The sequence below is a fragment of the Sorex fumeus genome, unplaced genomic scaffold, assembly GCF_029834395.1.
Source record: "Sorex fumeus unplaced genomic scaffold, SorFum_2.1 ptg000044l, whole genome shotgun sequence".
Taxonomy (NCBI): domain Eukaryota; kingdom Metazoa; phylum Chordata; class Mammalia; order Eulipotyphla; family Soricidae; genus Sorex; species Sorex fumeus.
Window position 1 is genome coordinate 48,890,101 of NW_026606101.1, and position 14,523 is coordinate 48,904,623.

Genomic DNA, 14,523 nt, shown 5'->3' on the forward strand with positions numbered 1-14,523 from the left:
CCAGTTGTTCAGTTTTAAACAGAATCAGCATGAGGAGTTTGCCAGAATGAAAACTGAAACACTTATGAATTCAAGCAAGTTGTGTGTGAGCATGTATGTTTTTATCTTCCTCTCTCTCTCTCTCTCTCTCTCTCTCTCACACACACACACACACACACACACGGCTACGAGTGTAAGCATCTTTTAGTACAAAATATTCCCTGCATCCAGACATCTGCCCTCAGAATAATCACACCACATTAAATCAATCTTCTCTTCAGCCCTAGTAATAGTATTGTTTAATTCTAAGATGCCATCATAGTGAACAAACTTAACTTTTATGCTACATAATTATATTCAAAGCTTTATGTATTTTTTTATAATTACACAGTAATTATAAATGTTTAGTACCAAACTGATGACAAACACTATTTTGTTGAATAGGTCTTGCATTTAAAAAGAAAAGTCTGTAAAACCCAAGGCACTAGGCCACGAACCAATATCAGACTTTTATATTAAAAAAAAGTTTTATATGGGAAAAAAGTTAATGAGATTTCATTTCAAAACACAGCATATGCGAATCAATCTGGAAACAATACCATAACTCAAAATCCTCAAGAAACAAAATAGTACATATATCTATATATCTTTTAAATTTTTTCATAATTGAAGTTTCTCTTCATATTTACAAATGCAAAATTAGGAAATACTGAAAGCAGCAGAATTCTTATTTTTCCTTTTTTTTTTAAAATAACCAATTCTAGTAACTGGAATAGACACTTTTAACATTTTCTTTTAGTAGAATTGTATTCTTGAATTAAAGTTATGATTGGAATATTAATATATCATCTCTGAGGAAATATTTCTAATCAATTTCAAAACTGTAAATAAAAAGTAGTTTTAATATGTCCTTGTTCTTTAAAATCATTTCCACATCTACATAAAACGTACTGATATTCTGAAATACATTCTTCTGAAAATTTCAAGATTAGACCTTAGAGAATACCTGGATACACCAAGCAAAATCTATACCTGCTAAAGACCACAGGTCATCCAGTATCTGGAATTCTACATTTTTCAGCCTGCCTTACATAAATGTTTAAGAAAGCAATTAACCCTTCTTCATGTAGGGAAGTGAACAGAGAAATGTACATTTTCAGCATGAAAGCAGTTCATGAGTCTTGTAATAAAAAAAAAGGGGGGGTACAAGATAGAAATTCTGCTTTGATGTGAAAAGTGAGCTAATTTGAATGAAACAAAACAGTAACGAGACTAAATAATTCACAAAAATAGAAGTCGGATTGGTATTTTGCAACAAGTGCATGCTTGCTTGAAAATCTTTGCTCTGGAAGTTAAGTATTTGGCAACCACAGTGATTAGCAATTAAAGCAATTTCAACAAAATAAGTCATCAAAAATGGACTATTTTTCTGAAAGAGCAGTACCTATATTATAAAGATTGAACTTTATGGCTCATCATGACCATTTTCAAAATTTAATTCCTACTATCATCTTATAAATTAAAAGAATTTCATTTGTGTTCCATAGTGCGCTGACAAAAAAACAAACAAAAAAAAACAAACAAAAAAAAAACCCATATATAAACCCTCATGCCTAAATTTAGAGTACTGTATTGTGTAGCAATCTAAACATTCTAAACAAATTAAATAGTTTAAACTTATTTGACAGGCATATAAGCATTTCAAAATCATAATGAAACCCAATTCTGTAGTGCATAATGTAGACAGGGGTGGACGTGAACATTATGCAGACATCTTCTGACTAAAAGCTCCCTGGAGGGCAACTGCAAACCATGGGTAAGGTTAAGTGCAGACTTGTTCTGTGGAACCTTTTGAAATCAAGGGTCTGAAACACAATAAAGTTTTCAGGTAGGCACACCAAGTTATTCTAAAAAAAGTTTCACGTTGGTTATTTTGACATTTTTTTTCATCAGATACCCTACTCACGTCAACAATAACATGTGATTTGCACCCCCCCCAAAAAAATCCCCCAAACCAAAACACCATTCAGATCCACTTAAATATATCACTCTCATTGAAGTGCTATCAGCATAGTCTTTGCAACTAGCCCAAAGCATATATTTAAGGAGTTTTTATAATTGTTTGTGATGTTCATTTTTAATTCTTATGCCAAACTGTTTTCTCATGAAGACAGCATTGTGCTTTATGCAAGGATGGAAATCTCAAAATAATCACCATAAAGCTTCTAAGACTTATGGGAGAATAAACTATGATGGTCCACAGATATAAGATGAAATCCACAATGTTGGAATTATAAATGTTTTGAGCGGCCCAGACTAGAAGACAAGCCCAAACCACCATTAGAAGAATGAAATACGATATGGTCCAAGATGTATCCTTAAAGTTTTGTCTCAACCCTCAGTCTGAATGGTGAGGATTGATCTTCAGTTCAGTCCAGCCAGCAGAAATTGACTGTGCAATTTTCCGTTGTATTTATTGTACAGACTATGTACATACTAGAAGGTTCCTTTAGTGCTACACTGTTGTACTTTTTGTCCCAGCAATTTGAGGACGTGCAAATTCCACAAAGTCATCAATAAGAACAGGCCATGCTCCTGGAGGAAAAAAAAATAAATGAAAGGAACAAAACCAAATAAGGCTAACATTTTAAGTGAATACTTTATTTTTCAAATACCTTCCCAATCAAAGTATGCCATTACAAACATCCCCCCTCGTAAGACTTCTGAAATTCTAGTTTTTCCAAGTGTCTACCTAAAATATTCGTTGTGCTGTTAAATAAATTCTTAAATGATAGACAGAGCTCTTGTGGTAATCAGTATTACTATGATTTTCTGAAAGTCACAGAAGCCTGAACATGAAGTAATTTGGTCAAAACCAGCAGCCCAATAAGAAAAAAATGAAGTCTTACAGTCTGTTACAACTTGAATGAATCTGGATTTGGAGGGTTAGGGTTAGAAAAAGAAAGACAAATCTAAGTCTAGACTAAGTCAGAGAGACAAAGAAAAATCCCAATTGATCTTTTCTCAGATGCAAAATATGAAGAAACAAAAAGATTATGGAAACAAACCCTAAGGTACAGTGAACACAGAAGTGTGATCTAAAGAAACGAAGGGGAAGAGTAGTCTTAGGATAATGGCATGGTCTGTCACATGGGTGAAAGACATGGTTCAGCAGCACTACTGGTATAAAATAGCAACATCAGTATTATCATAAAAAATAATTAAAACAAAACCAAAAACCAAATGGCCATGAAATGATGGTGATGGCATGCTCCCAGTACTAAAAGTACAGTAGACACTGAGAGGGTAGAGCGGGTTGGGCACTAGCCTTGCATGTGGCTGACCCAGGTTCAATCCCCAGGATCCCCTCGATCCCCTGAGCACCACCAGGAGTAATTCCTAAGTGGAGAGCCAGGATTAATTACTGAGCACTGCCAGATGTGCCCCCCCAAAAAAAAAAAATTAAAAATAAAGTGATCTTTACTATTAAAAAAAAAGTACAGTAGATAGGTGGAAACAAGTTTTTAGCATTAACAGAAAACATCAAACCCCATATTCCATCCTAGCTTTTTTGTTTATTTTGGTTTTGGGGACACACTCAGTAGGGCTCAGTAAACTATATGTGGTATGGGGCTCAAACCCAGGTCAGCCACATACAAGGTAAAATGCTCTTTGCACTGTACCACTGCTCTGGCCCCAAACTCCATCCTTCTCTAAATCATGCACAACTCTACACAATTACAAATCAATCTCCAAATCAGCAAGTTTTCCAGTTCTGTGAGGCCCATCAAAAAAACACAAGTTACCAATCTTTTGCAGCATTAATCTTTCTCTCCCTCCCCTCTCTCCTTTCTCTCCCTCCTTTCTCTCCCCCTTTCCCTCTTCACCCTCCCCATCCTCTCATCCCTCCTTTTTCTTGGTTCCTGGGCCACACTCAGTGGTAGGTAGCTCAGGGGCCACTCTCAGAGCACAGTGTTCAGTACTTGTCCCCAGCAGTCCTCAAGGGACCATGTATTGCTGGGGATCCAAACCAGGCCTTCTGCATGCAAAACATGTATTCCAGCCCCCTTTGAGTTCTATCCCCAGTCCTCAGTTCTCACAGATGATAAATGACAATGAAAACAAAGAGAAGAAGTTAACATCATCCTGTTAGATACAACGGTTCCAGGATACTTTTAAAGAGGTCAAGGTTGTTAGAGAATTTTCAAAGAATACATCTGTATGCTCAATTTCAGACACACATTTTGCTAACTTTCAAGGGGAACTGCATAAATGTTTGAAGAAATTAATGCAAATCGCTACCACTTCTGGAAAAACAAAAGTACGCAGCCTATAGTGAATGGTAGCATTATGTTCATATGTGAAGAACAGCATTCATTCAGTGCATATTTATAAGATGCTGATTGTGCCACAGTAGTCAATTGAAGTACATTTCAAATTAGTCACTAAACTTACAATCCAGTTCACAAACAAGACCCAAAAAACACATGCAAATATAAAAATATGGTAAGAACAGAAGACATTCCTTAAAATAACTGCAAATCTAAAACATGGAGAAAATTAATCCTGCTTTTGTGGAAGTCATGAATACCAAGTTAGTATTTAAAGCAACAGAATAATATACATTGATAAGGAAGACAAAAGCATTTCAAACATTCAGAGAAGCACAAATAAAAGATCAGAAGAAGAAATCCAACTCTCAGAAAAACAGAAATACACAAGAAATTTGAGTATGTGAAACAAAAAGGATTTACAAAAAAAAAAAAGGAAACCAACAACTGATAGGGAAAAACTTCTCATTACCTTCTTCATCATAATTAGACATGTCATCTGCAATCATTGTACTGAAGTCTAAAAGAAGATTCCAAGTATCTTTTGGTATTGATCGTTTATGATGTTCCTATTTTAAAATAAATAAGTCCAAATCACTACATAGTTTTAAAAAAACTTCAGGTGATACTCAAGAATAATTAACTAATGCTAATAGTTAATTAACTATTAACTATTTAGTGTAAAGAAATCCTAGTAATCGGATTTCTCATGCTCTGTCCAATAATGCTCTTTGAAATGAGTTGATCATACATAAAATGTTAATTTATCTTAAAACAAAGCAAACTTTCAGAGGAAACACAAAACTGCAGAAAACATGAACTTACCAACAAAAATTTATTCCATAAGTCTAAGAATTTAAATCTTCCATTAAGCACTAAATTCCAGTAGGCAATGGCCATTTCTAGATCTGTAATATTAAAAATAAATTATGTTTCAAATGCCATGAATATTTGTCCCTGCAAAAAAAAAGAACAGGTAAGGCTAAAAATAGCTTTTTAAGAAGTGTCCTGAATATTTATGCAATAAAATTACGGTGGGATTTAAGTCCAAGGTTTGTTTTCTGCCTCTTTTATCAAGAAACAATCTCTTTAAGACATGAAGATATGAAACAACTTACCTCAAAGGGTGGTTTCTGAAGTTTCAACTAAATAATGCAAACAAGCATGCTTGTCTTACAAGTGTTCAGAAGTATTCAGATGCTATTTAATGTATACCAGTGTTTCTCAACCTCCGTATTTTTGACATTTTGAACCAGATAATTTTTGGTGGGGGTTGTCCTCTACACAAACATATTAGTAATATTTCTGGTCTCTAACCACAAGCTGCCATGAACGGTTTTATTCTAACTCAGTGATGAGAACCAAAAATGTGTCAAATATAAGATGCCATGTATTCTAACTCAGTGATGAGAACCAAAAATGTCTCCATATATTGGTACAGGGGGCTGGAATGATAGCACAGGGGGTAGGGCATTTGCCTTGCATGCGGCCAAGCTGGGTTCGATTTCCAGCATCCCATATGGTCTCCCGGGCACCACCAGGAGTAATTCCTAAGTGCATGAGCCCTGTGCATTGCCAGGTGTGACAAAAAAAAAAAAAAAACCCAACAACAAATACTGGTACAGGTCCCCAGGGACAAAGCTACTTACTATAAGTTGAGTGAGAATCACTGATGCATAAGAATCAGCTGAGAATCATTAAGTATAATGACATACTGGCTCCAATGAAAAGAACTGCTAACCACAATTCCAACCATTTCTACATTGATGGCTGACTGATCCTAACTCCAAGGACAAACTACTAAAAAGACTGATTTAAGGGTCAAGAGATACTACAGAAGTTTAGGCACTTGCCTTGTCACATGGTTGTCCCTGATTAAATCCCAAAGCACAGAGCCAGAAATAACAGCTCCTGAGTATGGTCAGCTGTGCATCCAGCCATCCCCTCCAAAAAATATTAAATTTAAAATTAGCAACAAGCTAATATTTGAATTCTTAAAGGTCTGATGAAGTCGATAAGACTTAACAGAGTTTGGAGCAGAGACAAAGATGCAATCTTAGCACATGTCAAATACATGTCACATGACAGAAAGAACTATGACAATGATCTTTTAAAGGGAATTAGAGCAGTTAATGAAGTATCAAACTATTGTGATTTGATTTCTGAGTAAATTTACATCTCAAGAGCCAGGAAAGTTATGTCCCAAGTAACTTTCGGAAGTCACAGACCTCTCAAGCAGCTGGGGGCCAGAATGACTCCTGACTGCAACGGCTTAAAACCTGGCCCAAGAATGCAGGGCGGCTCGGGCCCTGCAGCGCTATCAGCTACCAGTGGCCCAGGGAATGATCAGGACCACGCCTAGCAGAGCCAGGGGTCAATCATGCCTCTGACCCCTGTTTGTTACTGGCTCAGCACCCCCATGTAACCTTTAAAATTCGTTTTGGATCTTATTTCCAAACCACTCAACACACAAACACACACACACACACACACCTTTTTTTCAAGAATAGTTTTAGAGATATTTCCAAACTTAGATTAAAACTCAGTGGACATTCAGAAACTGCTGGATTAATTGCCTATGACTGCACATGCAAATGTACTTACCTTCAAATCCATCACTGTCTTCTTTCAAACTCAATAGGAAAGGTCATTTTTTTCCCTTTCCAAGGTTAAATCCCTAACACCACTATTTTAGATCCAAAACCAAATTTTGCCTCAAGAAATTTTGTCCACTATTAAGGAATAGTGGACAAAGGAATTTTCCTTTCTCCCTACATATTTAATTTTACCGTGACTTTGAGTTTTTCAACCTCCGCAAAGAAAATGTTGTTGCCATATATCATAAAAAATATTTTTCTTGGATCTCAGAGCCCCTTAACAAGCTATCTTCTTTCTCCTTCAAGAGATAATCTTTTTTTATGAAGTTTCCCACTGTTAAAATTTGCTCCTCAAAACATATATGACAAGTTCATATATGCTCATGTTTTAAGAAAACTAAAAATATGACACCAATTCCTAATCGCAACTTATGTTTTAATCTATAGTCTTTAAAGCTCTATAGCCAATATCTTTTCTGAGTTCTTTCGTTTTGTTATTTTTCTTTGTAATATTTGGTTTACATTAAATAACCACCTAATTTAAGCATAGTGATATTGCTGTTATTAACATGTACAGGAAGATTTGCTGTCATTCATTACATGTGAGTTTCTTCAGAAGAATCAAATTTGTGAGATCTAAGATTATGTAGAACACTTTTTAAGTGTTTTATAATGAGAAACAATAAAATATTCAAGTCACTGCAAACCATGAGATACCTAGAAATAGCCGTTTGTCAGCTGACACATGAAAGAATGTAACAAGAGTAGAAAGTAGACATGCAATGTTTGAAAATTAGGTTCAACAGACAACTTCTGTAATCTACCTTCATTGCCTCATTTTCTCACCTCCCACACATTCTTGAAGCCTATAAATTAGTGTCACCTCATCACCTCTACTATGCACACCACTGAAAAAGAAATCTGACCCTTATGTCTGCTAAACAACCACTTTTATCTCCCTAATTTACTTGGCTCGCTGCCATCTTTAAAAGAACTGTACACACTTTCTGAATGAAACAGTCACTTCTTCAACTGTAATAATAGCAATCTGCAGATTTTCTCCCTTTCTCTGGCCATCTGGTTCCTCTTCCTTTATTCCACCATGAAATGTTGATATTTATCACACTACAGATCGGAAATAATCACCTGTACTAACCTTGACCTTTGCAGATGCTGAACCATCTCCGCTAACAACCAAATCTGAAGTACGGATTTTTGCACTCTGGATACACAAATCTCATCTAAGAAATTCTATCACTGGGTGTCCACAAACAACTCAAATGGAAAAGTTCACACTGAAATTGTCTTACCTCCGTAGACCTGTTATTCCTTCTCTCCCTTAATGTCATCACTTTACAGTGCTGCTAAATAAACAATTTCTCCTGGAGAGAAACTGTCCCCTACATCAGAGGACATTTATCATCCTCCGAATTCCAGTAGAAATACAACCAAAATTCATTATTCATTCTCCCTCCCCCTCCTCTTTTTCATACCCACACACTCTATTATACAAATGCTCTAGGGGAGCCCAAAATCAAAATCGCTAAGAGAAGCTGGAGAAACAGTGGAGAGAGCACCTGCTTGCCTTGCCCAGGGCTGACCTGCATTCAATTCTGGTCAGGAGTGATCCCTGAGTGCAGAGCAGGAGTAAGCCCTAAGCACCACTGGGTGTGGCCCCAAAACAAAATAAAGCATAAAGAATCACTAAGGAAACTCCTTTTTTCTTCACCAAGTATTTCCATTGAAAGCTCTCTCATTTTCGCTTGTTAAGTATTTTAAAATTTCTCCCACTGTACCTAGGCTAGGGTCTTCTTCATGCCTAGTTAAATTACCACGGTAAATTCAAAGCTAACTCCCTCTTTTCCTCTAGTTCTGCTTCTATTCTTTTTTTTTTTTAATTTTTATTAGTGAGACTCTGCTTCTATTCTTTTTAAAGAATCAAAAAGCTTTCAAATAGATCTTTCAGGCAGTTAATTCAAGGTCACTTCTACATTAAAGTTCATCAATGATTAAAATGATGAAATACCCCTAACACTCCTTTCAGAAAGGCCAAAATCAAAAAACAAACACCACCAAATGTTGGTAATGATGTAAAGAAATAGGAGTTCTCTTTCACTGCTGGTGGAAATGCAAAACTGTACAGTCATTTTAGATTCTTGCCATTTAAATCCAGCGATCATGCTCCCTGGTTATTTACCCAACAGAAATAGAAACTTAGGTCCATGCAAAAACCTGCTTATTGTGTTTACATCTGTTTAATTCATCACTACCAAGACCTGGAGACAGCCAAGATATCCTCTAGTAGGTGAAATACATAAACTATAATACATCCAGACATTAGATTATTATTTGGTGTAACAAGCTATCATGCCATAAAAAGACATGCAGCAAACAAATGTATATTAATATTAGCAACTAAAAGAAGTCAATCTACGAAGTCTAGCTAAACGATTCCAACTAGGTATAGTGCAAAAGTGGGAATCTTAAAAAGATCAACTGTGGCTAGGGGTTAGGAGAAGTAAAGAAAGGCTAGGCAGAACACAAGGATTTTTTCAGCAGTAAAATTTCTCTAAGATGCTTAATGGAAGATACAGATCATTACACCCAGCAAGTATACAACAAGTGAACCTAGGCTAGGTCATCAGCAGAGAGCATACACACAAGAGACCCGAGTTCAATTTCTGTAATGAACACAAACCCTAACTATGAACTCTGAGAGATACCATTGTGTCACTGCACACCTAACATAACAAATCTATTATTATGTGAGCAGTAGTGATAATGAAGAAAGCTATCTATCTGTGGGAAATTTCTGCCTTCTGTTTAATTTTGTTCTGAATCAAACAACTTTTTGAAAAAGTCTACTCAAAATTTTTATCTCAGATTTCCTAGTTCCTTTAGATACAATCTCCCCTTCTAATCAAATTATTTACTTGCACCTTCTCAAAAGGGCTATGTATCTCACCTCTGAGCAATTGAATTTGCTAATCTCTCCACATGTGAGATGGCTTCTTTTTCATCTGACCTTGAAAATGTGTATTTATTCTTCAAGGTTCAAAAGGTTTAAGATCTTGCAACTCACACAGACTTAAAATGCTCATGATTCCATGTTTTCAAAGCAAGCAGTGAGTTTTTGAATAAAAAAGGACTAAAGTTAAAAAAATATATAAAACAAAACCTATAATTAAAAGTCAAAACACTTAAGATCAAATTGTACTGATAGGTCGATTGCCACAACATAAGAATAACTGCCCTTTAGACAGAAATGGCTGAGTGACAAAAAACACCTCGAGCAGTTACTTAACAGTTTAGCCTCTTAAACTCAAACTCCACCACTAGTTAAGTAACCTTGTATGACAAAATTTATATTTGTAAATCCATTTAAAATAAAGATAACAATAGTATCTACTCTCAAAGGTTATTATAAGGACTAAAGGAGATATTACACAAAACATTTAGAAAACTGCTTGGTAAATATTATGAGTTCTTACTATTTATTTTAAATAATTTTTAATGTTTATGAACTAAAGCAGAAATGGAAGAATAAATTCAGTAAGAAATAACAATAAGCAAGAGTAGTAGTTAGAATAATAATACATTGTACTAAGAGGGAGATCCTTGCAAAATGAATCCAAAAGTTCTTGTAGAGGTTCCCAAACTCATTCGGCAAAAGCCTCCCTCAAAATATAAATAAATAAATTCACTCAGCGCACCCCCTGAGTTCAAATGCACCTAAGGCTAACACTGCAACCACCACCTGGATTAAGTCACATCACCCCCTTTAGGAACATTGCAAATAAAAAGAGAGGTAACACTCTTAATAATATTCTTTCAAAGAGAATCAAGGTAGCATTGGAACTTGAAACCCCGAGATTTCATGATCAACTGAGCTGCGAAGTCGGCTCAGAGGCAGCTGAGGAGCTGGGGAGTTGGCACCAAAAGGCTAAAGAGCATGGAACTCACAAGGAGGAAGAAATCTTCCCGGAAATAGTTACAATTAGCATAAAGGCAGAATGCAGAGTAAGGTCTAAGCCTGAACTCTAGATCTACAAACTCAACTTTTGTCATCTTAATAAACAAGTTTCTCTAACCACCAAGTTTCCTCATTTTTATGATGGAAAAGATACTTTCACTTAGCTCAAAATATTATGAAAGTCAAATGCATAAAAATACTTATCAAAAACCGCCATAGATTTCTAATTATTAAAGACCTAATATGTTAAACTGATGGCACTATGTAAAATTCTATCAGCAGAACTTCTATCCACAAGAAAATAAGCTGCAGACCCTAGTTTAGTAACGTTTAGAACTGTCCTAAAAATAGCATACTGGCAGCTGACAAACGTAAATTCAAGTCAAACTAATCAACAATCTCACACACAAATTAAGGGGCCACACTGTGGATATGGAAATACTGTTTGGTTTCAAAACTAGTTTAAGAAAACCGAGAAATGAAATGTATTCTAGAAGGACAGTAGTAAGAACAACAGTTCTCCTCAAATGAACAATGAAATGACTGCAATATTAATAAATATCTGCAATGGTGACTGGAGGGCAGGGGAGCACAGGGGAACTGATAGTACCTGGGGCCAGAAAGGCAGCTCAACAGACTGCTTTGCATTCGGGAAGGCCAGATTTGACCCCAAACACCATACAGTCCCCCAAGCACCTCCAGGGACAACTCCCTGAGTTGGCAGCAGTACTCCTGGATCTGTGTTCAAGGACCATCTCTGGGAGTGGTCAGACGCCTTACCTGCTGTACTATCTCTGTAGCCCTAAAAACTGATCGTACCTTAAAATAATTAAACTTCCTCTAAGTCGAGGATAAATAAAAGCAACGGTAGGAATTATGAACACAAAGATATTATCACCATGCAATTTAACAGTATTGCGCTAAGAACGGGCCACTTCCCAAGACAATGTGCCCAGTTCCCATGTGTTCCAAAATTAAGTCTATTCTGTATGAGTCTGATTTCACAGAGGACTTCTAAAACCCCTTTCAAATTTAAGAATCAGAAGACGTCAGAAACGTCAGGTGACTGAAGCAGGTGATGCTGGAGGAAGCGCGCTATCCTGAGCTCACACGGAGGCATTAGAAAACATGGAAACCACTAGATCTCACAACTGGCACAGCTATTTATAAACACAGTGCTGTCACTGACATTCGCTGCCAATCCATTTGAGGCCTCACCCTCTCTTGGTCTTCCAATTCCTTTCTGCTAAATAATGTGATTTAAGAGGCCTGTGACCCCTTAAAAAGGCCATAGGCTTTTCTTTTCTAATGCCTTCAAACTAGTCATTCTATTTGCTGATACCCAACACCAATGTCAAATGGAAACAGAAACCAGTTTCTCTTTTATTTTTTTTTAAATCAAGGCATTTTCTACTTTTATGTTTATAGAAACAATGAGAAAAGAAAGTAGAAAGTGCCATATGCCTCTCCTCCGGCTCCCTTTTCCTTCACTTCCTGCTTTACTCTGGTATATCTCTTAATATTGCTAACTGAAGTCTGTGTTTTACCTTAAATTGTTATAGATTCTGTGATGATGTGTGGCTTTTAAAAATGCTTCATAAACTGTGGTTAAATATATATGAAACACAAAATTTACTATCTTAACATTTTTCTTGGTCCCAGGGACTGCACCCATGCCCACACTGGACATGTTTTCTACCCCCGACTGAGCTAAATACTGGGCGCCTCTTCCCTATTTCAGTGCACAGTTCAGCAGTAGTGGGTATAGAGACACTACAACCAATCTCCAGAACTCTTCGCATTACAAAAAAGATACTTTTTAAATCTTTTAATTTTTCTGAAATCTAAAGTTCTGGTTAGCTATCATACTAATATGTCCAAAAACTAAAAACTTAATTTTGCTTTATTTATACCCCATATAAGGAAAAACATGATTCAATATCAAAACTGTTAGTAACCTGAAAATGTCATTTTTGTACTTTATTAAAAGAGGTAACACATTCAGCCCTTTAAATCAACGCTTGATATTAAAACATGTTCTCATATTTAATTTTTTTCAAAATATAAAGTAACATGTAAAATAGAACAATATTTTAGTACATACACATAAGTTTAAAGACAGCTTTTTTATGGAATGAACAAATGAGAAAAAAATATATATAGTACTTAATGTATGACCACAGTGAGAAAATGGAGGAGACGAACCTTGGGAGTCTTGAGAATCTGGCCAGCAAAATAAAATAAATACCTGTAAAAATAAAACCCAGCCCCAAATTGCAATCAGTTGAAAAGCAAGCTTCTCAATTTAGACTTTGCTGAATGGATATTTTGTAAGTCTTTCATCAGTTCAGTCACGTGCAGTCATTTCTGAGGGATGTGGTAGGTTCAGTCTAGGGGTGACTCCCAGTCCATCCAATGCCTCGGGCCCAGCAATGTGGTGCTAACCCAGACCTGGTTATGCCATGACAGCCATCCAGCAAGTGCTCAAGGACGCTTCAGTGCCGACTGAATCCTGGCTCCATGCATGGCCTGTGCCTCTGACCACTAAGCGGTATACCACCCAGGGTCCCACATTTATAAGCCAAATCTTCAACTCAGATATTATACGAGCATCCCTTCCTCTCCAGCTTTCATTCCCTTCGTAAATCCACTCCCTATTCACATAATCCTTTCTTTGCTCAATGCTTCTTCAACCTACATATAAAATATTTAAAAAGATAGGTGTAGGAAACTTTTATTAGTCTCTTCAGCCACTTGATCACTTGATATCCCATTACTCATCGATTTGCTCGAGCGGGCACCAGTAAACGTCTCCATTCGTCCCTGTCATGTGCTAGTGTAGCCCAATGGCGTCTGTTCGTTCTAGGAATATGAACAGCCTCAAACCGATCGTTCAGGGTCTTGAGAAGTCTGACCATCTCGAAGGTGGGCAGCCAAGCGATCTTTTGACGTCCCATGGAATCCAGTTGGTAACGGCTCTAGTCCAGCAGTCGTCTCCAATCGCATTACATGTCCAGCCCATTTGATTTTTGACACCTTGGCAAACAAGACAGGGTCCCTGATTCTCGATCATCAACGGATGTCAGAACTCTGGATTCTTTCTCTCACTTGAGTGCAGCATGATACTCCAAGCATAGCTCTTTCGATTCCTCTTTGGGAGACCCAAATAGCATTCTCATCCTGTTTTCGCAGGGCCCAGGTCTGTGAGGCATATGTTAATGCAGGAAGAACAGTGGAATCGAAGAGTTGTGCCCGAAGCTGGAGGTTCTTCGTCCTCTTAGCTATTTCTTCGAGGCTTTTGAAGGTGTTCCAAGCCGCTCTCTTCCTCCTGTGAAACTCAGGTGCCAGGTCATTCGTCATGTTTACTTCTGTACCTAGGTATACATAACGGTTGCATTCAGAGATGTTCATTCCATTGAAAGTGAATGGAATGACAGGAATGAGACCGTTTCTCATAAACACTTGTCTTCATGAGATTCAGCTGTAGCCTGACCTTTCCACACTCACAGTCAAAATTGGCCGCATTTGTGCTGCTTGGCTAATGTTTGGTGTTTTAGAACGATGTCATCAGCGAAGAGCAGGTGGTGTAGTTGCCAACCATCTATCTTCACTCCCATTCCTTCCCATACCAGTCGTCGCATGA

The 14,523-nt window shown here is 36.9% G+C and overlaps 1 protein-coding gene across 2 annotated transcripts in view; it reads right to left on the bottom strand.

Annotated features, from left to right (window-relative positions):
* Positions 1-250: 250 nt before the first annotated feature.
* DCUN1D1 (defective in cullin neddylation 1 domain containing 1) overlaps positions 251-14,523 on the bottom strand; it is a 36,124-nt gene continuing 21,851 nt past the window's right edge. For both annotated transcript variants that reach the window (XM_056121981.1, XM_056121979.1), the window contains exons 5-7: positions 5,136-5,218; positions 4,783-4,879; positions 251-2,574 (exon numbers count right to left, since the gene is read on the bottom strand). In XM_056121981.1, coding sequence (XP_055977956.1) covers positions 2,495-2,574; positions 4,783-4,879; positions 5,136-5,218 — 260 coding nt within the window. In that variant the 3' untranslated portion in view covers positions 251-2,494. The remainder of the gene's footprint in view (positions 2,575-4,782; positions 4,880-5,135; positions 5,219-14,523) is intronic.